The 27,983-nt window shown below is 40.9% G+C and overlaps 3 protein-coding genes across 5 annotated transcripts in view; 1 reads left to right on the top strand and 2 right to left on the bottom strand.

The window, feature by feature from the left end:
- The first annotated feature begins 9,180 nt into the window (after positions 1-9,180).
- On the top strand, positions 9,181-12,345 carry crx (cone-rod homeobox). Its single transcript, XM_040150725.1, has 3 exons — positions 9,181-9,636; positions 10,686-10,837; positions 11,131-12,345. The coding sequence occupies exons 1-3, from the start codon at positions 9,540-9,542 to the stop codon at positions 11,767-11,769; spliced, it is 888 nt and encodes a 295-aa protein (XP_040006659.1). The 5' UTR covers positions 9,181-9,539; the 3' UTR covers positions 11,770-12,345.
- A 3,903-nt stretch (positions 12,346-16,248) lies between these two features.
- Positions 16,249-20,475, bottom strand: h3f3c (H3 histone, family 3C). Its single transcript, XM_040151503.1, has 4 exons — positions 20,330-20,475; positions 18,606-18,761; positions 17,855-18,008; positions 16,249-17,696 (listed from the first exon to the last, which is right to left on the bottom strand). Exons 2-4 carry the CDS (start codon positions 18,731-18,733, stop codon positions 17,568-17,570), a joined length of 411 nt encoding a protein of 136 aa, XP_040007437.1. The 5' UTR covers positions 18,734-18,761; positions 20,330-20,475; the 3' UTR covers positions 16,249-17,567.
- A 4,977-nt stretch (positions 20,476-25,452) lies between these two features.
- arhgap32b (Rho GTPase activating protein 32b) overlaps positions 25,453-27,983 on the bottom strand; it is a 113,520-nt gene continuing 110,989 nt past the window's right edge. For all 3 annotated transcript variants that reach the window (XM_040151501.1, XM_040151500.1, XM_040151502.1), the window contains one exon: positions 25,453-27,938. In XM_040151501.1, the coding sequence (XP_040007435.1) occupies positions 25,737-27,938 (2,202 nt within the window). In that variant the 3' untranslated portion in view covers positions 25,453-25,736. The remainder of the gene's footprint in view (positions 27,939-27,983) is intronic.

Consider the following 27,983-nt stretch of genomic DNA (forward strand, 5'->3'; position numbering starts at 1 on the left):
TAATTCTACAAAGCTACAATACTGCCTGTGATAAAATACTGTGTTTAAATGAATAAAACCGACCATTATGTGTGTGAGATTCATCACAAACGCATCATACCATAGACACACTCATACATACATAAAGAAATGTAATCAGAAAGAAGTCTGTTTTCGTCAGGGCTGCCTATTCAGGAGCAGACCGTTACATTGAGACGTTTGTCCAGCAGATGTCAGCGGACACTCACCCATCAAGTTAAACTGACTGGAGGGGGAAGCTGCCGGCTGGGCTCCGAAGGAGATGCGGGCTGGACGCAGCCAGGCAGCAGCCCCGTTTAAAGGCGGCTGGGTCTCGACCTGTTTTAAGTGTGTAACTGATCAAAACAGTGTCACAGAAGATTTTGGGAGAAACCTACACTCCAGGTCAGTCTATCGCCAAGCTGGGAAAGAGCGTCACGGTCAGCTCAGCTTAAACTTTACCTCACCAGCCAGTTCCTTTTTCTCCCCTGCTACACTGAGTCTGGAAAACTCTGCTCCTTTCCTCACAGGACTCTCACATCTTCGTCTCCACCAGAGTCAAAATCAATTCACAATTCACTGAAAGAATAAGACTGTGCAACATGTAAGACTGACAACCATGGAGAAACAACATTGAATTGTGTGAAATTGAAACAAGGTTATTCCATTGGATCTATCACTAACATTCAACAGAATTAGCTATTTAAGATAAATAATACATATAAAGTTGACACTCAGAGGCCAGGCCCTGCTCTCTGATAGAACAGTGGCTGTTCTATCAACAAAATACTGTATTTGAATAATTTGAAATTTGATTGGTGTCTACCTTTATACTAGTCATACAAAGAAATAGAAATTCTGAGAGTGTATACAGGCCTATACTGGATTGTTGTATGCTTGGTACTTTTTACCGCAGCATCAGTAATCTGCAGTGAAATTTCTCTGTCTGATTCCATACTCTCACCCCTCTGAGGTGATTACCGCTTTAAACTTTACACTTTATACTCAGAAAACATAAACCTGGAATCATCAGAGGCTGTGAGCTGCATCCATGTAGGATCAACAACAACCAATAACAGGGCTGTTTCGCAGCAACTACACACCACATCTCTCTGTGGAGTAAAGAAGAGGTGAGAAGGGGTAGGCAAAGACGCTAATACAAAATAAGCATTTGATAAGGCTTCCATTCTGTGACCAGGACCAGTTATAAAACTGGAATATAAAACTGGACATCTGCATGGACAGGTAATCCTCTGGGGGTCCGCTCTTGAGTTAAAATGGCCCAGACTTTGACAAATCTGAATTCAACTGAATATATCAAATCTCATATTTGCACATTGACTTATGATATGTGGCATACTTATGAAGGGGTGGTGTTCCTATAGTGGTCATCTTATGTCTGAAAATCTTCCATACATTATACATTTTATACCTATTATTACTGGAATAAATGCACAATGTAAAGGGTTGTTTAGGGTCAGAAAAGATTATTCCATAAGATTTGCTTTTCCTAACTAAGTCCTTATATCACTATCAAAACAAATCTTTTCATATTCATTTTCAATGAGGAGCAGATGTATCAACCACATCTACTACTATAGTACATATTACAGTACTGCAGTTATAGTTCACCATAGCTGAATATGGATAACTGACACTGCAATAGGTTTTGAATGTTGTTTAAAAAGTGTTTTGAGAAAACTGGACAGTCACTGTCATAAGGTCATATTTAAAATGTTTAAAATGCAGTTAAAACTTTAGTTATTGCACCTAAATGGCACAAAGATATAATTTGCCAAAAAGTGAAAAACCTTTGACACTTCATTTTCAAAAATTAAGAGGATAAACCAGAAAAAATGGGATCATCATCAAACTTAAGAATACTGCCTTACTTCGTAGGGATTTTGACCCTACAACAACGACAGCAGCGGCAGCCTTGTCACAATATTAATACTCTAGGTTTCATAACCTATTCACTAATTGTTGTCGTTGTCTGACCATTCCGCAGTGTGTGTTACAATGTCCAGTGTTAGTTGCTGTGTTGAAACAGGTGGGGGTGAGGCCCTGAGAGCTGCTGCTCCATATTGTGACAGTGTGCTACACCCCCACTTCTCCTAATACCACCTGCTAATCCATCTGCAGGATTACTGTCCACTGTAATCACTCATCCTCCACACTGACACACCTCACCTCACACTGCAACTCCTGACTCATTTCAAACGCGCGCACACAAACAAACACACAAACGTATCTTGCATAAGAAGTTTATTGTAGCTGTAGTTTTATATGGAATGTAAAATCCGGATTACCATAACTGTGGAGTTTTTCCAGTTATCAGTTATTACCTTTATTGAGACATTCCCTTCCCTGATATAATAATAATAATAATAATGACTTTATTTGTATAGACATACAATGCCGAAAGTGCTTTACAACACCAGATTTAAAAAGACTTTACTGTAAGCAGATATCAACAGTGAAAATAAACTGTAACAATAAGGAAAATTCTTGATTTAATACCCCATAACACTGAACTAAATCCAATAGGAAAAACTACATGAATAGCAAAAATACCAATTTATTTCAACAGCTGACAAGGTAGTACTAGCCTAAATTACAGTCTTAAATTTTGTTTTAAAATTACCAAGGGAGTTTGCCAGTGACGGAGAATGACTAAGTACATTTACTAAAGTACTATTCTTAAGTACAACTTACGCGAGTTTTTTCAATTTTATGCTGTATAATACTTCTAGTCCACCACATTTCAGAGGGAAGTATTGTATTTTTTACTCTGCAATGTTTATTCAACAGCTATAGTCACTGGTTACTTTTCAGATTAAGATTTTATATAAAGAAACACGATCAGCTCATAAAATACACCACATTTCCTTTTTTTGACTGCAACCCCTTACAAAAAAGGAGCATCTGACTGGGGACCTGACTGTATATAATAGTTCCCTCTTGTTCCACCTCAACCAGCTTTAAAATGCTGTTTATACACTGATGCATCAGTCTAATAATGTAATATAAAATCATACCGGGTTTTACTAAAGGGAATTACCTGAATACTACTTCCACTACTGTAGTTTGCTGTTCTAAGATCGCGAGGGAGAATAATCCACAGTTTAGGTGTATAAAAACAAGAAGCAGCAGCACCAGATTTCTTGTGGGAAACATTGGGAACATTTAAAAAAAAAAAGGCAGTTGAAGATCTGAGGGTTCTAGTTGGAACATAAAATGAAAGGCAATAGCTGATATATGAAGCTGCTAGGTTAGATGAGGCTACATTACTGTAACAAGTAAAAGGAGCAATACTCTCTAAAAAGTTCTGGTAGCCAATGCAGTGATGTGAGCACTTTGGATAACGTAATCTCTTTTTTTTTGATGGCCAAAATCCTGGATCATTCTGTATTAACTGTAATTTTCTTATGGACTTTTGAGGCAATCCGATACTAGATGCTAGAATACCAGTCATTTAAGTTTTAATAAGTTTCCAATATCAGTAATATAAGTGAGTATGTACATATTTAACATTTAACAAAAAAATCACGTTAACTGTTTAGGAATTACAGCCATTTTATACATAGTCCCTCATTTTCAGAGGCTCAAAAGTAATTGGACAGTTGACTGACAGTAGTGTCACGGTCAGCTGTGGCCTGTTTGCTCATTATTTCATAACAAATGAAGCAGATAAAAGGTCTGGAGTTGATTCCAAGTGTTGATTTTGCACTTGGTGGCTGTTCAGGGGAACTGTCAATCTGCGGCCCAAAGAGGTGTTCATGCAAATGAAGGAGGCCATCATTAGGCTGAAAAAACAAAACAAAAAACTATTAAGCAGTTGCCAGGACCTTAAGGAGTGGCCAAGTCAACAAATCAGCAACACCAAAAGGCCTGGAAGACCATGGAAGAGAATTAAAGTGGATGATCACAGAATCCTTTCCTTGGTGAAGAAAAACCCTTCACAACATCTCGTCAGGTCAAGAACATTCTCGAGGAGGAAGGTGTTGTCAAAGTCTACAAACAAGGGACGCCTTCATGGATGTAAATACAGAGGGTTTACCACAAGGTGCAAACCACTAGTAACACTCAAGGTAAAGAAAGAATGATGGGAAGAAAAGAGTATGGAGAAAGAAAGGAACAGTTCATGATCCAAAGCCACCACATCATCAGTCAAACATGGTGGTGGCAGTGTTATGGCAAGGGCATGTATGGCTGCCAGGGGAACTGGGCCACTGGTTTTTATTGATGATGTGCCTGCTGATAGAAGTAACAGGATGAACTCTGAAGTTTAAAGGGCTATACTGTCTGCTCAGATTCAGCCAAATGTTGCAACACTGATAAGACAATGCTTCAAAGTATAAATGGATAATGACCCAAAACATACTGCGAAAGCAAAACAAGAACTTCTCAAGAGAAGAAATGGAATATTCTTCAATGGCCAAGTTGGTCACCTGGTCACACTTACTGAAGACAAAAATTAGGGCAGAAAGACCCACAAACAAACAGCCACTGATAGCGGCTGCAGTAAAGGCCTGGCAAAGCATCTGAAAGGAGGAAGCTCAGCATTTGGTGATGTCCATGGGTTCCAGACTTGAGGCAGTCATTGACTGCGAAGGATTTTCATCCAAGTATTAAAAACAATCTTTATATTTATAAATATGTTGATTTGTCCAATTACTTTTGAGCCTCAAATCCATTTTGTTGGTGTACAGAGGCAAAGTTATGAAAATTTTTTCAATATGGACCTAACTGTATATAGCAAGATATATATATATATATATATAGGAATGCATACTATATATATGTTATACACTGACCAAAATGTAAAGTTGTGCGACTGTATCTGTCACTGTGATGACTAATAAAGTTGTATGGACTATGTAGAAAGAAAATATATTATCTACTATTGTCATATAAGACAATACAAGCAGGCTTGGACATGGGTGTTTTGGACATGGGTCTCCATGTTAGTCATACTTTAATAACGTTTCACTCGGACTTACAGAGCTGCAAAACATTTTTCTCTGTAATGTAATTTTCTAACATGGTCACTGAAGTTCTAAGGAGATATAAGAAGATATTACAAGAAAGAGAAGATGTCTCAGATTTTTATTGATCTAAAAACAATAGTACAGCACTTTGGTTTTTGGTGGGGCTGAATATTTTAGGTTCCTTTCAGAGAAAAAGGCTTTATAGGTCTGTTTTTTTATGCTATTCAGTGGATTGAAATTTACTAATAAATATTAAAATATATAATGGAATAATAAAATCATCAGACATAATGATGAGATAAAATACCAATTAATAAAAATGAGAAAAAAAAATGACTTAAAATAGCTTAAAGGAATAGTTTGACATTTTTGGAAATACGCTTACTAGCTTTCCTGTTAAGAATGTTCAATTGCCGCATTAAGAATTCTTCTACATCTTCTCCTTCTTGCTCATTGAAAAATCCATAATCTGTGAAACTATTGCTCATTTCAAAAGTTTAACTACTGAACACAAGATGTCTTTTACTTTGTCAGTGTATGTGCGCTGGAGGAGCATTTGCTCAAAATCATGTTCATGCGGACTAATTTTAGATACAGATTGAAGATAAGGATAGAAAAGGATAAGGTAAGGATAGAAGTTTCTATAAGGATAGAAACTTTCCTCCTTCAACTAACTCTGTCTCCTAGAAATCCAATTTAGATCTTACTCGTTTGTTTTCTCAATTACATTAACAATGCTTCAGTTGCTACTACTGGATATTCCATTGCAAGATCAGATGTTTTGGTGGCAAAAAATGAAATACATTCGACATAAAATTATAACAACAGTTATAATTTTATGTTGAATGTTAACATTTCGAGACACGACAGATTTGTCAATTAACAAGATTTCCACATTATGTTGATGAAAAACATCATCTGGGCGGCATCACGTTTCTCTCAGAGATTGCTGTTGCAGATTACTTCTATATAAACATAACTTCTAGGAGCCAGGGTTGCTTCAGCAGATGAATGTGAAATGAAATGATTTTGCACAGTGAAGTAACAATAAATAAAAGGCGTTTTTGAATGGAGGGTCACTTTACTGTAAATATAAAACTGGCAACCGGAGATGGTTAGCTTAGCTTAGCATAAAGACTGGAAGCAGAGGGAAACAGCTAGCCTGGCTCCGTCCAAAAATAACAAAATCCACCTACCAGCACCTTTTAAGATCACTAATTAACACTTTGTATCTCATATGTTTAATCTGTACAAAAACTAAATTGTAAAAACAACTATTTGTGGATTTATGAGTGGTTATGGGCCGAGAAAATTCTTGCCTTGCAGCAGTAACTTTCTGGAGTCTCCAAATCTTCGTGTTGATTATTATTATTATCCAATCATTAATTCTTGATATCTTTCTTTCAGTTTTGACATATACTGTTGTTAACTGATACAGATGACATGACAACATAGAGAAAGGCCTTACTGACTGAAGATCACATCACATTTTTTCCTCCAGTGTCTAGTAGAGGATCCTGCCTGGGATCTTCTTTGAACATCACACAACCACAAGTTTACAGGTGCACCTTCCTCCCTCAGACAGTCAGGTTCAGTGACACAGGAAATGTTAGATATGAAGGTCATATTGGGCTTGATGATGACTCGGCAAGTTGAAAGTGTGAATATATTCATTGTGTCATGGGTCTGAATCACACTGTGGACCAGTGTCACACCTTTTAGCTATCTCTCTCTGTAAAGTGTCTCATAAACCAGGAAAGGGCCCGAAAGTGATCTTGAATACAAATTATAAATGAACATTGAATATGGAGCTCAGTGTCATAGACTTGTGTTTGTGTGTGTGTGTCTGTGTGTGTACGTGTATGTGTGAGTGTGACAGTATGGAGCTCCAACTGGTGGTTCCTAACTGGACTGGAAGGGGGGTTTGTGGGGGAAGGGGGGTTGTGGGGGCGTTAGTGCCGGTCTGTGCTGAGCTGCTGGTGGCACCTGGTTTGCACAGAAGAGATTATTACAGTGTGCGTCTGTGTGTTTGAGAGAGAAAGAGAGAGAGTGTGTGTGTGTCTGTGTGTGTGTGTGTGTGTGTGTGTGTGTGTGTGTGTGTGTGTGTGTGTGTGTGTGTGTTCGCGTGTGGTGAGTGATTGGGGTTGACAGCAGCCTCTGTACTGCTGGCTGGCCTGCAGATTTAGCCGACCTGTTTTAGACACTGTAATCTGGATTAACTGCAGCAGTGTGTCAGTGGGGACGAGGAGCGGAGCCTCCCCCACCCTCTGCCCCTTCACCTGCTTCTCCCCTCGCTCTGTGTACCTGTCCCCCCTCCTCTCTTCTTCACCCTCTGTCCACCTGACTTTACATCTATTTGTTCTCTTTCTTATTTCCCACCTTCCGGAGTGCTCAGGCCTCGGTCAGCCTAAAACTAGCTCTGTTCAGTCTTAAAATAAAACGCTTGCTTGCATCATTCTGGATGTGTCCATGAGTGAGGCTTTAGGGGGGAAGGGCAGTTGGGCAGGGATTATATCAGCTCAGTCCTCTTCCCTACTTCCCTATTTACTGTTGCAGCTGTAGGACGAGCTGTTCCCCTGTTGGGACCGTTGGGTGAAGATTGGATCGCCATCATCAACATAAAGTGGACAGTGTTTCTATAACATTTTTGATCTTTTTTATTTGCTAAAATAAGTCACAAAAAAGATGGTACTTGGCATGACCCCACCTCTCACAATCCACATTTTGGCCAATGATTACGATGCCTCATCTGAATATGCCTGCAACACTTCAATATAACAGACTGTCTTAATAAAATGAAAACAACATTTGTGAACACAACTCAATAACAGAAGCCAAAAAGTGAAGAAAACATATTTTGAATTAGTTAAAAGCAGTCACAAATAAAAACTGTCTAATTAAACCGGTTAAAAAGTTTGTCAAAGGCTTTCAGAGCATGATATCAACCTAGAATGTGCACAACGATGCATGGACATTGACAGAGTTCCCTCTCAGTCAGAAAAGATGAACACATGAATGTGTCTCCGTTTCTCCTGGGCAACGTTCTCGCAGCACTGACAACACTGTAGTCCAGGAGAACAATATCTTTCCATATGTAAAACTGACATTTCCAGTTGTAGGTTTCCATTAGATGCAGCTGTCTCCTTGCTCCGAATCCTCTGTCCAGGTTGCTCTTTCCTTCCTCCTTCCACCTAAGATTCTTCCTGTCGTCCCATTCTGTATCTTCTGCTTTTTTTTTTTTTCGGTCTCTCTTTTTTTCCCAGTCTGCACACCAACTCATCCATTTCCCATTTCTTGTGGCTATAGTTCTCTCCAGCCTCCTTTCCTGCCCCACCACTGAACGGATTGTTCTGTCTTTCCTCCCTTTATCTGGAGATAAGATACTTACTTTTCAGATAAAGCATATTATGATAAATCAAATGAGCTTTGTCGGTTTTGTGCATCTGGGTGTTTGTGTGCATGTGTGTGTCTGTGTGTGTGTGTGTGTGTGTGTGTGTCTGTGATTGCTGCATGAGTATATGCAGCTGTTTTGGAGATAAATGTAATCTGTCAATTATGTGTGAATATATGAACTGCAGCAGAGGTGAGGGAAACTGATCATCAGAAGGAAATAAAGAAAGGAAAGAAGGAATTGAGGCAGAATAAAATGAGACGTGAAAGGAAATTGGCATTATCAAAAATATTATCACCTCTGAAATAGAAATTGTCGTTTTTATTTTATCCAGTCAAATAGCTAAATAAGAAAGGTGAAATATTTCAAAAATGATGTTTTGTGGGAGGCATACAATACTCGTCTCAAATCTGGCAATTAAACGGGTTCAAAATCAACATCGAAATTTTTTTTTTGTCATATAGTGTAGATTGTATTTTGAAACTAATGTCATTCACTAAAATATTTGTATTATATATATTTGAACAACTTTTCATTAAAAGTTGTTATGAATCCAAATGAATCCGGTTTATTTATGTCAGGGACGAGCGTCAGACAAAATAATTTACAACCTGACCAAGGACAAACTTTGTGTATATACAGTTAGTCTCATTATGTAGCCTGTTGCTTTGGATATTTTGCCTTGTATGTATATGTGTGTGTGTGTGTGTGTGTGTGTGTGTGCGCGCGCGCGGTGGGAGGGGTTTGCTGGAGCCACTTGCTCCCTCTAATTAGCAGCGTGTGCCGGTAAAGAAACTCAGTGGATCGACCTCACCAAGGCGCAAAGGCACCCGGGGGCCACCTCGCCTGTGTGATGACTTGACCGTGTGAAACTCGGCTTGGAGAAGCAGTTTGGATGCTGAGTGCGATTCAGAGTGTCCCGCCGCGAAGCTGACAGACCGTAAAAGCTGAAACTGAAGTTAAAAAAACCAAACAAACAAACAAACAAACAAGGACTTCAGGTTTCTCTGGTGAACCGCGGCGCGTCCCACTTCTCTCTGCAGCGGGTTGGTTCCGACGCACCGACTTGTTGCCCCAGCTGAGCTCTGAGGGGCCCGCGGCTGTCGTGTTGCGTGTCCGACCTACAAGTCAGCGACAGGACTTAAAAGCCTGCTGTAAGGATGATGTCCTACATAAAACAACCCCATTACACCATGAACGGGTTAAACTTGCCTGGCCCCGGAATGGATGTGCTTCACACAACCGTCGCTTATCCATGTAAGTATAAACACACATATATATATATATATATATATATATATATATATGTGTGTGTGTGTGTGTGTGTGTATATATATGTATGTATGTATGTATGTATATGTATATAGCTTTTTTATTTTTACTTTAACGCATCCTCCTCTTTCTATGTACTTTAAAGTATAAATTCCACCCCGTGTAATGCGTAAAAAACGCTAAACAATTTGTTCCCATGTCCTTATAAAAAGGTTGGATAATAATGATGAGATGGTCAAATGTAGCCTGTTCAATGCTTACGACTGTTACATTGTTTGGAGCCAAGACAAACAGAGTGTTTCGGGTTAAGCTTCGTTATGGGGGATGATTTGATAAAAAGGTTATCTTTCATTTTCCACATTACTCTGCTGTCGTAGATGTAGTGTATTTGGACAGATAGGTTTGTTAATAAGCAGATACATTCAGACTTTTTTGACGTTGAAACGCAGGTCCTCTGTGCTCATTCCTGAGTTCAGTGTCAGGATGGAGACAGGACTTGAAGATGTATTTTTCTTTAGTTTTTACCTTTTTTCCCCTCAGCGCGTCTGAAATGTTCTCAGATCGCTGACACTCAGATAAAGATAGACTGACTGTAGATGGAGATTCTTACTGTGTTAAATGCTAAACTCCCGTGACTAAAGATAATAATGCCTCACTATACTTGTTCTGAAACAAATACACCTAGGCATTTGGCTGTGTACCATGGAGATCAGATGGTAGACATATGACTTTGACTGTACAAACTATAGTGAAGTGAATAAAATGTAACTGTTTCTCCTTCTCTGGGAAAAGTGTAACTCTGTTAAGAACCATTCTATTAGATTATTATCATAATTTAATAGAATGACTAATATTGTTTTGTCTCCATGTTGGTCACAAGCAGCCTGTAGGAAAAAAAAAAGTCAGGCTCACAAACAGTATCACAATGGTGTGGTTTCTAACAGTATTTTTATTTTTTGGTCATCCTCAAACACATGGATGGAAAACGACAAACCTACCCAAATGCTCACTTTAATGGCTGCCTGGCTTTGCAGCCACACCCCGGAAGCAGCGCAGGGAGCGCACCACCTTCACCCGCACACAGCTGGACATCCTGGAGGCGCTGTTCTCCAAGACCCGCTACCCAGACATCTTCATGAGGGAGGAGGTGGCCCTCAAGATCAACCTGCCTGAGTCACGTGTGCAGGTACTGGAGAAGTAGGCTGTAGCCGTGATGGAGGCCATATTGTTCAGTGGAGGTTGTTGGGTACATGTAGTGAGACTTGACATAAGAACTTTAAAGGCAACCCCCTTCTTCTACCGAGGGAGGACAACAGCATATTTATCCTATGTCCTGCGTAGTCATTTATGGTACATCACCTCAGTTACATAAGTCACACTTGTCCTTTCTCACCTCTGTGCCCCACACCTCTAATGATTTGCCTCTCATGACACATACGATGCAAAATGTGGACACGGCCTTTTTCTTTGCATCTCCAGGTTTGGTTCAAAAACCGCCGTGCCAAGTGCCGTCAGCAGCAGCAGCAGAGCAGTGGCCAGTCCAAACCCCGCCCTCCCAAGAAGAAGGCCTCTCCAGTGCAGGAGCCCAGCGCCCCTGATCCTGTTCCTAACCCATCTAGCTCCTACAGCCCCTCTTCTGTCCAGTCAGGCCCCACCCTGGCTCCAAGCTCCAGCACAGGAAACACTGCTGTGTCCATCTGGAGCCCGGCCATCTCACCCCTGCCCGACCCCCTGGCCTCCTCCTCGGCCCCTTGCATGCAGCGGCCCTCACCTTACCCTATGAGCTACGGCCAGCCGTCCGCTTACACCCAAGGCTACGCCAGCACCACCTCCTACTTCACCGGCTTGGACTGCAGCGCCTACCTGTCCCCCATGCACTCACAGCTGTCGGGCACCGGGGGCGCTCTCAGCCCCATCACTGTGCCCTCAATGGGGGGCTCTCTAAGTCAGTCCCCAGCCTCACTGTCCTCACAGGGCTACAGCACAGCCTCCTCCCTGGGCTTCACCTCTGTTGACTGCCTGGACTACAAGGACCAGCAGGCCTGGAAACTGGGCTTCACCACAATGGACTGCCTGGACCACAAAGACCAAAACTCCTGGAAGTTCCAGGTGCTCTAGAAAGCAAGAAAGGGTGGCGTTCATGTGTGTCCTGTGTCCCACGTGAGATAGTGTGAGGCAGTTCTGCCAGGGACCTGTTATCTTTGATTCTCAGTTTCTTGTTTGTAAGATTTTGTTTTATTTTCTAAAGGTGACTTCTGTAGAAATACATTTTATTCGAGCGACTTTGGAGATGAGAGGACTGTGAGTGACAGTGACTGTCATTAATGCTGCCTGACTGCAAATCAGGTCTGTTGTCCTCTTCATGCTACGTTAAGTAAGAGAACAAAAGGGTTGAAAGAGTCTGCAGGGAGAGACCGGAGTTCTACGTATGGAAACACACTGAGCCATCTCTTCTTTTGACGTGACTAGTGACTCAGCCACATGAACACTACACTCACTACATTTTGTTTTAAACCTGCATTACCATATAGTGAAAGGAGAACTGCTTTAACATGAAGGGGCTCTCAAGTCCTATAGGTCACGTCCTCTTTCAGGGTTGAATTATTTTAAGCTATTTATTATTATGTTATTCTACACCTAAATATGTGTAAACCTTTTTGAGCATTTGTGTTACAGTGTTAGCCCTTAGCGTTATCATTCTAACCTGTTTATGGAAAAATTTGATCTTCTGTTTTAGTTGTGTGACATATTAAAGTGATTTATTCTTTATATTTTTGTGCAGTGATAATCATTGAGATTCTGTGCTCCGAAATGTTTGTGTTTGCAAGGTAATCGTTGGCCAGGGATCTGGCTGATTCGCTGACGGCCATAAATGGTAAGAGGGCAGTATGAAGACTGGACACAGGGTGGATGTAAAGTGGCCATGCTGTGGCCGGGTCTGGACCCGTCATGTTTGTCATATGGCCTGCATGGCTCTCACTGGCCCATCTTGGTTATTTTAGCTTATCTGATTCTGGGAGTGTCCCAATCCTCTTAGCCTCCCTTCAGCAATGCCCTAAGTGAATTAGTTAGGATTATTGTCCTATCCCCCTCTGTCTCTCTCCCTGTCTCTCACCCATCTCACCCCCTTCGGCCTCTTCCTCCCCTACCTCTTCTGGCTCTCTCCTTTCTTTTTTCCCTCCATCTTTCCTTACTCTGTCTCTCCAACTCCGCAGTCAGGTTGTCTGCCTTTTGCCTCACTTCATTTGTACCCCACTCATCCCGCGCACCCCAAAAATAACACATCCCGACCATCGGAATCGTTGAGAGTAATGAAGTTCAGTAAGCGTTTTTGCTACAGTGGGTTTCACGAATCGTTCGCTGTCTCAGATATCTGTCTATCAGCTCAGCGGTTCCCCTTCTTTCAACCCCTCCCGGACCCCACCCCCACCACTCCACCGGTCTCTCCAACTCCTCTGACAACTTGGTAATCCTCACATGACCTGATTACTGACAAGCAAACTTAAATATGACGTCTAATATGCAAAAGCATTTTAGTGAAGTGTGTGTATTTTGTGTGTTATGGGAGCTGGTGTTGAAGGAACAAGGACGGTCAGAGAGGATTGATTCTCAGTTACTAAAATGTTGCCTTTCCATGACATCATTTACTATGTTTGTAAAGCTAAATTGAATTGTAAATTTGTCTTTTTAGCTCAGTTAGAACAAGATTATCAATAAATCTAATCTAAAGTCTTCTTTGTTGTTTGGGATCAGATTAAATTTGTGCAATAAGCATTAATGATTCGTAACAGCTAAATGAATATAGAAGACTTAGTGAAGAATCACTCCTGAGATTTTTCTTGTGTAATTCTGATATATAAAAAAAGAAAAACAAATTTTATAGTTGCTGCTAAGCAAATCATATCTGATCTCTGTCCTCACCATGTCACAAAATTTTTATTATAACATCAGATCTATTGCACTGAGAGGAGTCAACGGGTAGCCAGACATTTCAAAGCATTTTTCTGCACTCAACGCTGACCTAATCCCACTCTGTCCTCGCTTTAATCCCTCTGCCCTCCCTCTCCGTGGTGCGATTGGTTAATCCCTGCGTCTGAGCGCCCTGGTTGGTTAACCTCCCTTGGAGGATGCAGTGCACTTGTAATCTTCCCCCTCAGCACTGAGAGTTTCAGACAGACATTTGTGCTGTAATCCCAGGGAGGAGCAGATGTGATGGGGGATGGACAGCACCGAACAGACCTTGAGGAAGGTGAACGCAGGAAAATAAAAACACAGCACAGTCTAAGAAGGAGAGCTTCCGGCCCCTGTTTCCTTGAACTAACAATCATTATTTCAAACAGGAAAATGAAGAAAGAAATGTATTGAAAAAGCCCAAATGTTGGTTGAAAGTAATTGTTACAGGTCAAAAACCCATAGGTTTGACAACAGTTTGATTTGATTTCAAAGCAGTGGTAAATGTCCACTAGACACCCAGCATCTTAGATCACACAGTAGTCTGTAACAGAGAAGAGCAACGGATGCTTCACATTTGCTTCATTTACCCAAATGACGTGTAGCACCAGGTATGGCCAATTCTCCAACTATACGGGAAGTGATGAATAATAAATGAAAATGTTGAAATGTTGACTGAAAGTTTGAACACACTGTGGAAAGTTCACCTTCAACATCAGCTTAGTGAGCAGAAGTGACCCATGAAGCAGCTCTTGATTGCTGGATTATTTGTCACTAAACTATTAGCTGTTATAGGTAGATTAGCAATAAAGGGCTAGATTTATTTAAAAATGGAAATCTGCTTTTTATTGTTGATGCTGGTGTCCACACAAACTTCACAGGAAAAATTACAATGTACAGTATGAGAATAATAATATAAAGGCTTCAAACTCATTGTTTTATAATACCAGTGCCTGTGGAATGTACATCTTGCGCTTCCTCTCTTCGTGTTTTCCTGACATGTTTTAGCAGCACATAAGAAAGTGAAATCATTCAATCAGCCATTGAAAGATTGTCGCGCTAAATGATGGAAGAAATACTTAGATCTTTTATTTAAGTGGAAGTACCAACACCACAATGTGACAACCCCCCCCCGTTACAAATAAAAGTCTTGCATCCGAATTTTTACTGCAGTAATAGTACAGAAATACAATCGGCAAAAATATACAAGTACTCATTATGCAGCCAAATTGCCCTGTCAGTGTTACGTTATTATATATCATACTATTGGATTACTATTATTATTGATGCATTAACACGTAAGGGTGGAGCTAATTTTACCCATTTTAAACACCATTGGGTGGTTTAATTTACTGTAACAATCCATTTAACAATGTGTTGGGATTTATATGCTCATTGTGTTTTTTTTTAACTACAGCTGTCACTATAGCTGCTAAATACTTGTAGAATAAAAAGTACAATATTTCCCTCTGAAACGTGGTGTAGATGTGTAAAGTAGTATAGACTTGAATTCTCGAGTAAAGTACAAGTACCTCAGTACTGAAGTACAGTACTTGAGTAAATGTATTTATTTTCCTTTTTGGCTGCTGTCATAAAGAAAACGTCTTACAATTATTTCTGTAGAAGTGTCAACAGTTCATTTTTGCATTTTCAGAAAAAAATCAGCGATGTGAGTCTGTAACCATTTTTCACAAGCTGGTCGGGGTGTGTGTAGAGTCTGCGCTGGTAGAAATGCCTCCACTAGAGGGCGCCGACAGTTCTCTCCATATTGGAGTTTCCACTGAAGGAATTTCAGCATCAGTGCAAGTCAAAAACAAAACGACAGTGACAGTGCCTTACTTATATCTTGGCAATGAGTTATTTCCGTCCTCCTAGAAGTTGCCCCCTACCAATACAAACTACAGAAATTCATTTCAATTACACCAAAAAAAACAAAAAACAGAGTTTTGGGATTTTAAGACATCCTCTACAAAATTGCCTTTGAAACATTTCACCAAAAAGGAGAGCTCTTGTCTTGCTGGTGTGCTCTGCTCATTCCCTATTCCACATTCTAGCAATAATAACATGATCTTGAAAGTGAAGAAATAGGTTTCCCAGTTCCTAATCATTCTGACTCAGGCTGGCCTATGGGTGTGAGCCAAATGATTAATCATTGTAAAAATGATTTCATTAATGCATTTTCCTCTGTGAGAATCTGTGCGCTGTTAAATTCACATTAGTTAAGATACAGTAGGTGGAACTTTTTCAATGTCTACTTTAGGGATAAATCTTACCTTGACTTGCCACCCAGCTACAGAAACGGTATACTGATTCAAAGAAACGCATGTTGGAAAGCATGCGGTCTACTTGTAAGGGTAAGTTTAGATTATCTATCAGTCCATCACTGACAAAATGACACAAGTACAGTAGGAATCCTACTTGCGAATGTGCCAAGCTATTGTCATTTTCCGTCTCTATAGTGTATGTGGTTTAAGACCTTGGCAAAGGTTTCCCCCATGTCAAAGTTTAGTGACATGGGGGTTCACTGATAAAAACTGCAGCACACCCCAGATAGTCATATCCAATCTTTCTGTTGGAAAGCCATGGTGGCATATCAATGCCTCAGAGAAGCTTCGTAAAGTAAATTAATAACACCAGCTAGCATCATTGTTTTAACACCTATTTATTACCACCATAATATGAGAAATTTGGAAAATACAAAGATCAGCTTATTTATACGTCTGAAAATCCCGAGGAATAAGAAAAATATAAAACAAAACAAATATGAGGTTATACTGTGTATCACAAATTTTGAGAAAGGGACAGATTATATGATCAGCTCTACAGAGACTGCAGGAAACACAGACCCTAAACATGCAGAGTGTAACTTTCACTATGTCAATTCATACTGTTGTGACAAGTCTAATGCCTATCTGTGGTGTGTGTGTGAGAGAGAGAGAGAGAGAAGCATAATATGTGATGACTGATCTACAGTGAACATCTGAATAGATGAGGAGATGGTAAACCATCACCCCGGTGTGGCTGCCATTAGAATCAAAGTTGCCTTGGAAAACAAAGAAGCCCTTCCTGATTTTCTATAACAAATCAGATCACTGTAAAAAAACCTGACAACCTTGTTGACAATATCAATTGCTTTTTCTCTTATTTTGATGATTTTGGAAGTGGTAAAGGAAGAGATGGTCATCCATGACTTATATGAGTAAAAAAAATAGACACCATATCCACAACGATAATCAATATTCTTAAGCAACCAAGAGATTCTTGTTTGTTGAGTACAAGCGGTTCGGAAGATCAGAGCTCACACATCCACACAAACAGACCAACAGACCAGCATCCCCTCCCAGTGCAGATCATAGAGGTGAAGGAGATGGACTGAAAAGGAACAGCAAGCCATCTGGCCACAGCCGCAGAGTGAGAAGGGAGTTGGGGTGTAGAGGGACGGACTGGGTAGGAGGGGAGGAGGGTGTTCAGATGGGCAGAGGCCTTGGGACTAGTTTTAATAGCACCCTGCTATGGAAGTTGTAGCTCCCCTTAAGCAGACTAGCCCCTCGGCCATGTCCCTATGCTTTGGCACTGTTTGCCACACAAACTGCACCAGCTGGCCTCCCACCCCAGAAAAATCCAGGTGTGCTCAAGGGTGGACTTCATGTTTTGAACTAGCACCCAAACCCAGTGATGCCTGTTTGAGTGTGTGTGCACATGTGTGTCTGATCTGCTAAACCTTTTACATGCACGAAAAAGGTACCCTAAAACATTTGGTGAAGACAAGAAACCTATGAGAGACCAGACTTCAACATATTTCTATCTCTTCATAATCAGGATTACTCTAAAGTCTACTGAGAAGCTGGGTAGGCTGGGGAGAGAGGGTGATGGGGATGGGTGGAAGTGGGTGGGGTAGAATGAAGGAAGGAGGGCAGGAACAGGTAAAGAAAGACAGGACAGAGGTGAAACATTAGGGAGGCTATCTAAGCGCGCTCTCCACGGATGCGGCGTGCCAGCTGGATGTCTTTGGGCATAATGGTGACACGCTTGGCATGGATGGCGCACAGGTTAGTGTCCTCGAACAGACCCACCAGGTACGCCTCACTGGCCTCCTGCAGGGAGGAGGGACAACACATATTAACAGGAGAACTGTGTCAGGTTTAGAGTTTCAAAGTCACACTATTGTGTCTTTATTAGTATACTTTAACAGACAAATTCACCCTCAGACACACACACAGACACACAGACACACACACAGACACACACACACCTGCAGGGCTCCAATGGCAGCGCTCTGGAAACGCAGATCAGTCTTGAAGTCCTGAGCAATCTCCCTCACCAGGCGCTGGAATGGCAGCTTGCGGATCAGCAGCTCAGTGGACTTCTGGTACCGACGGATCTCTCTCAAAGCCACGGTACCGGGCCTAAAACACAACAACCAATCTCTAGGTCAATACACCATTTTGACTGTTATCTGTGTACATGCTACATGACATGAATAACTAAATGGCTCTAACTTGATGATGATAAGACACATTAAACGTGTCTGATATATGACACAGGAAAAACAAGATGTGCATAATTCACCGTTTCTCAAAGATTAATTTAAACTGCTGGAACTAAGCTAAACAGGTCAGATACTATCCTCCAAAAGAAATAATGCTTCTATGGGATGTTTAGTTTTGCATCTCTTTTTTTTAATGCTCCATTAGCTCTTAAAGCTTACCTCCCCTTGCTACCAATGAAACAATCAATGAAATGAAGCACTAAATGTGTTCATACAACCCAACATACAACCCCAGAATTCTACTGCTGAGATGTGAATGTAAACAAGTTTAGTGCTGCCAATTATACGAGTGTTTCATTTTCTGCAACCAAGGAGTTTTAGTAAACCAAGGTATCAAGACATCAAGCCGATGTTATTGTACATTTTCAAATCACCATCTCATCTTGATAAAGATGACTCACCAGCCACTTATCTGACTAAAAAGTACTCAGATAAGTGGAAATCCATGCGTTACCTGTAACGATGGGGCTTCTTCACACCGCCAGTAGAGGGAGCGCTCTTTCGGGCAGCCTTGGTGGCCAGCTGCTTACGAGGAGCTTTTCCTCCAGTGGACTTACGAGCAGTCTGCTTGGTACGAGCCATTACGACAAAGTATCACCTGAAGGGAATACTGAAGGGAAAAACATACATCACTCAGTTTGTACTATAGTTCAGACTTTTTCTCCCTGGCTTCAACATGTTTCAGAGCTGCAGCTTTGTGTACCCTCTGCTCATGCTATTATTAATTTCACTGTTATAGGCACTCATAACTGTTCATTTATTCATACATTTCTACTCTATGACTTGAAATGAATCAGTTCATTGTGGTGTTTAATTATCAGTGTAATCATGGGAACTATGATGTTATGTTATCCTAGGCACCAGTTAAAAAGTCAAAAAGCAGTAAAATGTTGTCCAAGTCAAAAGTATAACTTAATACATCAACAAATAATACTGTTTGATAATTAAAATGAAGTGGAAGAACAAATATAAAACTCCTACCTTAATCTCCAAACAATTGATGAACAAAAATGACAAATGAATTCGTGAGACTTTTATTAATCTTTAACATAACTTTTAACATTTTATTTTTCAACTAAGTAATGTTCCTTTTTTTAGCCTTAGCACATATTTAAAATGTATATATTCCATATTTCCCCCAAGCAACACTGTTCCTCATGAAGTATGCCTCACTAGCCCGAGACAAGTCTAAAGCTTTATATTTCTTTTTACAATCCATTTTAATTACAGCACAAAATGTCTTATTTAGGGTTACATTTATTTAGATTTTTGACTCATCTGATGTCGTTTTACCGTCTTTAGTGGGTTTGGGAACGCCACATGTAGGTTTTGGCGGTGCATGATATTAAATTCAGGATTTAGAGAACTTTGCATGCTGCTTATTAGTGTCATTATTTGCTCCTACAATAACCTAAATATCTGTATGCGGACTATTTCAGTCTCCTCTTAATTTTCGGTTTTCGTTTACTCTGCAGGGAAAGTGGTTTTTCCCCGCCCCCGCTCCAGGGTAGCTCAAAGTCCCTGTTGTTCAGTCCTATTGGGCCGCATGGGAAAACTTTTCCTCCGCTTTGGCAGCTGCACAAACACACCGTACCGATCCAATCCAGACACTGTGGGCTCCTATCCACACCAATCACATTGCTAAACAGGTCATCATTCTGAAATACACCAATCCGCTGTGTCCTCTCGTATTTTAGGACCAATGGTATTTTATTCTGCGGGGTTTTAGGGCGGGACGGGCAGCCCTAAACCCGCCTCATACCGCAAGATTATGGCCGCAGAACCAAACGAAGCTACCAACGTAAAGGCAGAGAGCGGGACGTAAACTTTGATATTTTCCGACAAAAACACGAAACGTATAAACAAAAGACTACCAACAAAACGTAGGAGACAAGTGTGGCTATCAAAAAACGATTACAGGCGTGTGAAGCCATGTTGTATTAAAGCAGAGCGACGAGGTAGAAACCGTCACTGAAAGTGGAGCAGATATTTGGCCAGTGGAAGTACTGGACCGTTCTTCTCTCTGCCTGGGCATCGGGGCAGTTGCTTTTTCTCCTCTCTACAGCGTCGAATTAACACTCGATTTCAACACAAAAACAATTTCATCCGTCTGATTTATTTCACAAAACGTTGACTAGTATTCAGTGGTTTAAAAAGTATGAGAAAAACGTAACTTACCGGGGCCGAATTTAACGTCTTTTCTTCGCAAGGAAACAAGTGTGTTGTGCTTGTCTGGCAGTGTCAGATATTTACTATCTCTCACACAATGGAAGCAGAGAGAGCAGAAGCAAAATGGCGGCCGTGTCAATCATCTGTCTCCCATAATGCAATTGCCAACATTTGTAAACATTGAAACTTCATTTCTTCAGCTAGTACTTGTAGTTCCAAACGCTGTTGGGTTTCATACAATGCGACCGTATCGCACTAATAAAAAGTATCACTTTATTATTATTATTATTATTATTGTTGTTGTTGTTGTCGTCATTATTTTATGTTAGCCATAACTGTTGGTTTTTTGACGACCGTGTTCATTTTTTTCACCATTTATTAAGCTATACAACTACAAATTACACAAAAGGAAATGGAACAAAAATGATTTTAAGAAATCAGGCACAAGATATGAGGTTACGGTATGTTTTAGAAAAAAAGGGGGAAAAAAGAACAGGAGCAAGGCAAAAAAAAAAAAAAAAAAAAAAAAAGAATTGTCAAGAGCTAAATAACTTTTAAAATACATACGAGAAACAATGAAAATACAATATTTTGACCAGTGGTGAAAAGTAAATAAGTATATTTACTCAAGTACTGTACAGTGGCAATCTCGAAGATTTTCCTTTAATTAAGTCTCTATCACTGAATGAGGTAACGCCGATGGTGATTGAGCCTGTGAGCGACTGACGAAACTATTTATTTATTGATATTTATATTCGCAGTATTACGCACTGGGTGTCTGTGGAGATATTCCCAGAAAAAAAATGCTGTATTAAGTTACTGCTGATGCAAATCAATCCTTTCCTACTACTGCAGCTTCACATTAATAGCATTTAACTGGCAAAACACGGGTTGACTTTTATTATGAAGTAGTCACAGGAAATGCAATGTATTAGTCAGTGAGTTTAGCACTTACTGCTATTGTTCATCAGAAATGCGCCTATAAAACAAGACAACGGTCATTTGGGGCATTTTTGAACAGGAAAATCAGGTCACGGTTGCTCCCAGAATGTTGGAAGAAGGCCAATCATTGCCTGACTTCTTTATTAAAACGACAGTAGTTTTTTTTAGCTGCCCCCAGAATTCTGTGGGCTGTGGTATTAAAACGCATTTGTTGTTACCATCAGTAACTACAGATGTCGCAAAATCCACCAGGACTGAAATCTCAAATTTAAACACCCGGTTCACAATCTTCTACCAGAGAAGAACACAACACACAAGGATCCATCTCAAATTTACATTTTTGATGTAAAAAAGCGTTTGTTTGATAAATACATAAAATATTAGAGGTGGCTCTCCTTTACCTTGGGAACAACTATTTTGAATTGATTGTTGCCTCTTTGTTACATGCCCTCTTTTTCTGTATTGTGTTGTTTGAATTGATCCTCGTTTTTAGTCTTGTTGGTTTGAACTAAATTACTAACAATTATGTTACTTGCCTTATTTACATAATTTTATCTGGTTCAAATTACAAATTGTTTTTAGAATGTTTTTTTTTATCAGGATAGATTAATATATGCTACAATAGTTTTAATATATGGATCCAAATTTATTGTCTGAAATTTGTACTTAGTGTCTTGTCATGTAGATATCTCAGAATAACTCTTCATTAATCCATCTAAGCACTTTAGTCTGTATTAAGTGACAAAGAGAAAGTGGATAAGTAATTACTGTTTGGAAGGTTTACTTAAGCCTCTAAGAGTGTAGAGATGAAAACAAACATCTTAATTTCTGTATCTACATCATTACTGGAGTCATAGGTCTATTTAAGGTATGATGTGTCAGTATCACAAAATCTGATATTTATCAGGTGAACTGACCACCTTACTGGCCCTGGTATAAAACAGGAAGGAAGGTAAGCATATTCAGTTGCAACGCGTGAGCTCAGGCCTGCGTGTAAAAAACCACGATCAAAGGTCATCATTTCTACACATACTCCTGTTCATAAAGATGAGACTTAAGCAGCATGAGGGAAGTGTCAAGCTCCGCACTGATACTGAAAAACTACTTTGATTCATAAAGAACATTCCTGTTTTGATGAATGTTTGACCCTTGGAACACTCAAACCATTTGTAACGCCCCTTGTTGTCCTCACTTTTAAAACTCTCTTTGAAGATACGTGTAGAATCTTGTTTGATCATGTGTACTCACATCACATCACAGCACCGGTGCACTTAGGATTCAACCTGGTGCCAGGTGTAATGAGGTGTCTGAACCAGTTCATTTTGTTAGTAATTTATTTAATAAAAAAAACTCTGCAGCTGTAGATGTTGACACTGGGTGAAAATATTTAGCGTGTTTGCTCTCCAGCATCTGCCATTTTACTGTATTTTTCACGTAGGATGAAACGTTTTCTTTCCGTTTTCTTTTGTTGTTGTTTGAGATATTTTTCTTTCAGAAGGTCGGAGAAACTGACTGTTAGTCTATCCTTTGGCTATTGCTACAACTTAAGTTTAAACAGCTTCCTCCTCCATCTCTCAACTCACAGCAACAGGATACCAATCCAAAAAGGTTCCTCATATATGTCATGAATCTTTACTGCCATAAAAATAGAATTCAACCAAAATGCATTTAGATAATGAAATAAACAATTGACTGATCCCTTTAGAGAAGTTTTCCCCTCACCATGGTGCGGGTTAGAATTCAGTGACCTGCTCTAGCCCTCTTCAGCACAATGCGTGTTTGCTGAAACAGGAGCGGCATTTAGGGCCACCCAGCTGAAATAAGGTAACTCTTATCTCTTGGCCCTAAATGCTGTATCATCACTGTAATAACATTTATGCCTGCAGATCTTCTCTTACCAGCAGACTCCTCTCTCCCCTCTTCCTTTTTTTTTAACAGAATGAATAAATTGGCAGTCAGGCAGGGAAAGCAAGTTGAACCAGGTGAGTTTTGGATGAGATGAGCCAGGTAGGGAGGAGTTACGTTATTGAGGGCCTTGTAGTTAGTAAGGGGATGATGATCCAGCTTTTGACTGGGAGCCAGTTGTGGTCAGTGAAGAAGAGAGATGGCTGGAATTTGTGACTTCAATGAGGCCTGTTTCAGCGCTTTCTTTTGAGGTAGAATCCAGATTGAAATGGTTCATATAGGCTGTCTGATCCCATAATCTACCATTCTTGTTAATACACGGAAAGATGTGTCAGCATACCTTTCCACTGATTTTAAAAATAGGCAGTCTGGGCAAGGGAAGGATCTTCAAGTTAACACGTTGAGCACTTTATTTTCTCAAAGCAGCGCTCTGGGATCATGTCACTCTACTGTAGCCAATAATTACTTAGGATAAACTCTGAATCAAAGATATTTTAAAGAAATGTCTTTTGAACTTTTTTTGTAGCTGACTGAGAGCCCTTCATAAAGCTGAGAACACACAAGGCTACTTTGTTATACTTCCAAAGTTAGGCTTTAATGACAACTATTCACTTTGTCTCCTGCAGTAGATTGTGTGGTCAGTTTTTAATTTGATCCTTCAAGAAACTGTCAGAGTTAACTAAGCAGAGGTGTGTTAGAAACATCATGCACATATTAAAAGACATGGATTATAGCTATTCCTGAACAGTTTTATTTATTTCATATCTAACGTTAGATACCTCTAGTTTGAGACAAGAGTGTTTTCACATTCAAGTACACAGTGCCTTACTTTAACACCCCATCTGAGAAGGTAGAGGCTTTAGATAAGGCAAGAGGAGCAAAACCTGCAAGCGATATAGAAGTCAAACAGTTACAGAGTACAACCTGGATTTAGACATATTTGAAACATATTATAATCCTTCCATGATGATGAACCAAAAGAGCTTGTAGTATAATACCAGATGAATGTACTATACATTTCCAGCTTGAAAAAATGGCCCCTTTAAAAAAACAAAAAAAAAAAAAAAACAAAAAACCCCCAAACATTTCCATCCCTCATTGTTTTAATTTCAGTACCAGTGAGGCGATGCAAAACTAAATAACCCCAGCAGGTCACCTGCCAACCCTGAACTGTCAAGAATCATTAAAAGTGATCTTAAATCTAACTTTCACAATGTTTTTGCAGTATGACAATGGGCTTGTATGACAATGACAGTAAACAAAATAAAATCTGTTGGATCGAAATTTAAGGCTCGTCACCACATTGTTTTTTCCACAAAGCAGCAGCAACATGTTCCTCACCACCTTGTTTGAGAGGACATTGTTTTCAGCTTTGTTTAGTTAGTCCAGTTCATGAAAGTACCTTGAATGGGATGATAAAAGAAAATAAAACAACCTCTTACACATCTAAAGCTACAAGACGCATTCATCCATCATCCCCTCTTTATTCCCTTGTGTGCAACAACTGTGCTAAGTCATTTGGTCCCTCCTCCACTGAAGAACAGACAAGTACCCAAACATTCCATCAGAAGTAATTGAAATCTTTTTATAGCAAAGTTGCATAAAAATGGCACAGTCACAGACAAAATAAGACATTGATAACCACTATATTAACTGAAAGTAACTCATTGCAGCTCCTTATCAAACCTCCCACTCTGTCAGATTCAAGACAAACATGGACACACTGTGCCGCCTACTTGTGTACATATTGGCAGAGGGAGGGTGTGATGACCTACATGTTTCCTCCTTCAATAACTTGTGCTGTAACATCCAGAAAGAAAGCAATGGATAGTGAACTACACAGAACAGTTCTGTAAGAGATAGAGAGTGCATGCATTTCTAAAATGCAAACCTTAATCTCAATTGATGCTCATACCCAATGCCACACCTAAAAAAAAAAAAAAAAAAAACAACAACGAAAAAATCCCTTTTTACTACTGATTCTATTCAAACACACATATGTATATACATATATACATACATACACATATATATATACATACATACATACATACATACACATATATATATACATACATACATACATACATATATATATATATATATGTGTGTGTGTGTGTGTATAAACATATATATATATATATATATACATATATATACACATTATATATATATAAACAAATATATATATATATATATACACACACACATATATATATATATATATATATATATATACACATTATACATATATGTGTGTATATATATCTTACATTTTTGTGGTTCCTGTTGAAAGTACCTTACATCTTTCATATCATATACATTTATGACTGGCTACTGTCTCAATCAATCACAACAATATGACCTCTTAGACAGTAATTTCAGGTACATTCAGAACTTTCTGTAAAAAGCCTTACAATTTTCTTTACAATTCATTAAAAATACAGGGGAGCAAAAATATTGGTGATGCGACAGTCCACTGACCTGCAGAGGCTGCTCAGCTGTAGCTCACTAAAGTCTCTCTTCAACACAGCTAAAGACAATTTCACACGTTTCCCACCTAAATGCTTCATTCTGTACGTATCTCTGTCTCTGGCCTCTGCATTGCCAGGTCAGTCTGGATAAAGGCTCCCTGGCCCAGTGCTGTGGAGTATGCTCTGTTGTTGTGGCTCACCGAGAACCCTGGGGTAGGATAGGAGCCGGAGCCTCCACGTTTTTGAACAGGGGCCTGAGGTTGAGGTACTGGGTGGTAATCGTCTAAGTTATCATAGTGGGACTGCACTGTTTTACTGCTGTGTTTCTGATAAGAGTAGTCTCTGTCCAGGTCCGGTTTACCCTGGTTGCAGTGCTGCTGGTCTCGGACACTGTGTGATCGCTCTGGTTTGGAGCGGGCAAGTTGTTCCCTGGGAGCTGATGGCTGGTCGTCTGTACTGTGGTAGCCGCTTGATGTTTTCACTTTACTCTGGTGGTGGTCAGAATCAGGACACTCGTACCTTGGTTGGAAGTTCCTCTTGTTGGGATACTCCTGCTGCCAGTGTTTAGACCTGCTGCTGTCTCCACCAGGCTTGTCATCTCCTGTCTCGTACTTGGCCTCGTGTCGGCCACTCTCCTGCTGATGGCTCAGAGTAGCAGGAAGGGAGTGAGAGGATTGGCATTTTTTGGAACTGCTTTGCTTGGCAAGGCTGTCTGACTTGTCTCCCACTACACTGCCCTGGACATGCTTGTCAGTCTCCATGTACATGAGGACGTCAGGGTCTGACACCATGTGTCTGGGGAGGTAGCGCCCATCTTTGCTCTCGGCTGTAACCAGCACAGCTTTACCTGGGTCAGATTTACTGCGCAGATGTAGGGTTTCATAGCCCGATATATCTGCTGGTGTGAACAAGCCAACATTGTCATACTGAGAGAGGACAGGGCCTTTAATCCTCTGTCTGGCCCTGCTCTCCCTGCGGATGGAGTGCATGCGGAGCCTTTCTGACTCCTCGGGGTCCCAAGAGAGGTAAGCAGCAGCTTCCTTGCTCCCATGGCTGGGGGGCATGTCCCTACTCACAAAGCTGTGCTCCTTGCCAGGTGGTAGAACGTGGCGAGCGAGGTAGTGGTACCCAGTCGCCTTTCCACCTGGACGACCAGCAACAGCTCCTGGATCTCGGCTGCCATAGGAGTGGAAGTGCCGGATTCGGATGGTACCGTAAGGGTCAATGTCATAGTAAGGTGCCTCCAAAGGGCTTGAACCAGAGTAAGGACTATAACGATACTGGACCCGCCCGTTCTCAAAGTAAGGCTGCAGCTGGGTGACGTGGTAGTCGGTTTGGGAGGACTGCTGCGGGGGCTGCTGGTAGGATTTGCACTGATACATGGACCGGTGGTAGAAGAACATGTCATCGTCTGGAGGAACCTCAGTCCTTTGGATAGGCACTGAGCGGACAGTGGAAGGAACATGGAGCGAGTGAACTCTGCGGATGGTGGGATAGCCATGGGTTCTGTCATGGCTATAACCCTGTTGCCCTGGGCCTGGAGACACGAACACACTCCGGGGGTTTCCTCTGGACTTCATGGAGTGGTGGTAGGACCTAGGGCCTAAAGTGCTGTATCTGTTGTCTACTCTGGCACTGTAAGGTATCTGAGGCTCAGACTTGGACACATAGGAGAGGTGTGGGGGGACACTGTCTGGCCGGTAGTGGTGTGGCATGGACTGCGGGCCCAGAGGAACAGGCCTCTGTTGATAGTATGCAGCTCCTGGCGGTTCAATCAAAATTGGTTCTCCTTTAGCATGGTACAGGTAGGCTGGCTGGTGCATGGAAGATTTGCGAGGAGAAAGAGGATGGTGAGGCAGAGCATCCTCCAGATGGCCAGGCGCAGGGCCCTCATCCAGGATATGATAGGAGGCTTCACTTTGGCTGAGTGCTGCGGTTGCCAGTTTGCTCTCAATGGTGCGGACAGGAGGGGCTGGAGGTTTGGGTCCGTAGGAGTCGTGGTACTTTGCAGACTCTGTACAGGGCTGTACTGGCTTAATGGCCTCCCAAGGCTTCTCAAGAGGCTCAGCAGAGGTGGGGGCCACTCTTGCACTGGCCTTTGAGAGCGTCTGAGGTTGGGGTTGGACTTGTGTCTGAGACTGTGTATGGGGCTGTGGCTGCGGATGAGGCTGTATCTGAGTTTGTGTTTGATGCTGGGGCAGTGAGACAGCCTGCTTTTTGGGCTTTAGAGCTGTTGGAGGCGGCTGTTCTGATGGTTTTGGAGGGACTGGCGGTGGTGCAGTGTCCTCTGATTTGACCTGAGTAAAACACAACAAAACAGACCCTTATTTACTGAGGAAAAT

Source organism: Xiphias gladius, chromosome 17 (genome assembly GCF_016859285.1).
Source record: "Xiphias gladius isolate SHS-SW01 ecotype Sanya breed wild chromosome 17, ASM1685928v1, whole genome shotgun sequence".
NCBI lineage: Eukaryota > Metazoa > Chordata > Actinopteri > Istiophoriformes > Xiphiidae > Xiphias > Xiphias gladius.

Bases quoted from the DNA above. Each gene is read 5' to 3' on its own strand.
- crx (XM_040150725.1), top strand. From the start codon at position 9,540: ATGATGTCCTACATAAAACAACCCCATTACACCATGAACGGGTTAAAC. The intron at 9,637-10,685 runs GTAAGTATAAAC...CTGGCTTTGCAG, and splicing joins CACAACCGTCGCTTATCCAT to CCACACCCCGGAAGCAGCGC. The intron at 10,838-11,130 runs GTACTGGAGAAG...TTGCATCTCCAG, and splicing joins TGCCTGAGTCACGTGTGCAG to GTTTGGTTCAAAAACCGCCG.
- h3f3c (XM_040151503.1), bottom strand. From the start codon at position 18,733: ATGGCTCGTACCAAGCAGACTGCTCGTAAGTCCACTGGAGGAAAAGCT. The intron at 18,009-18,605 runs GTAACGCATGGA...GTTGTGTTTTAG, and splicing joins AAGAAGCCCCATCGTTACAG to GCCCGGTACCGTGGCTTTGA. The intron at 17,697-17,854 runs GTGTGTGTGTGT...TCCTCCCTGCAG, and splicing joins CTGCCATTGGAGCCCTGCAG to GAGGCCAGTGAGGCGTACCT.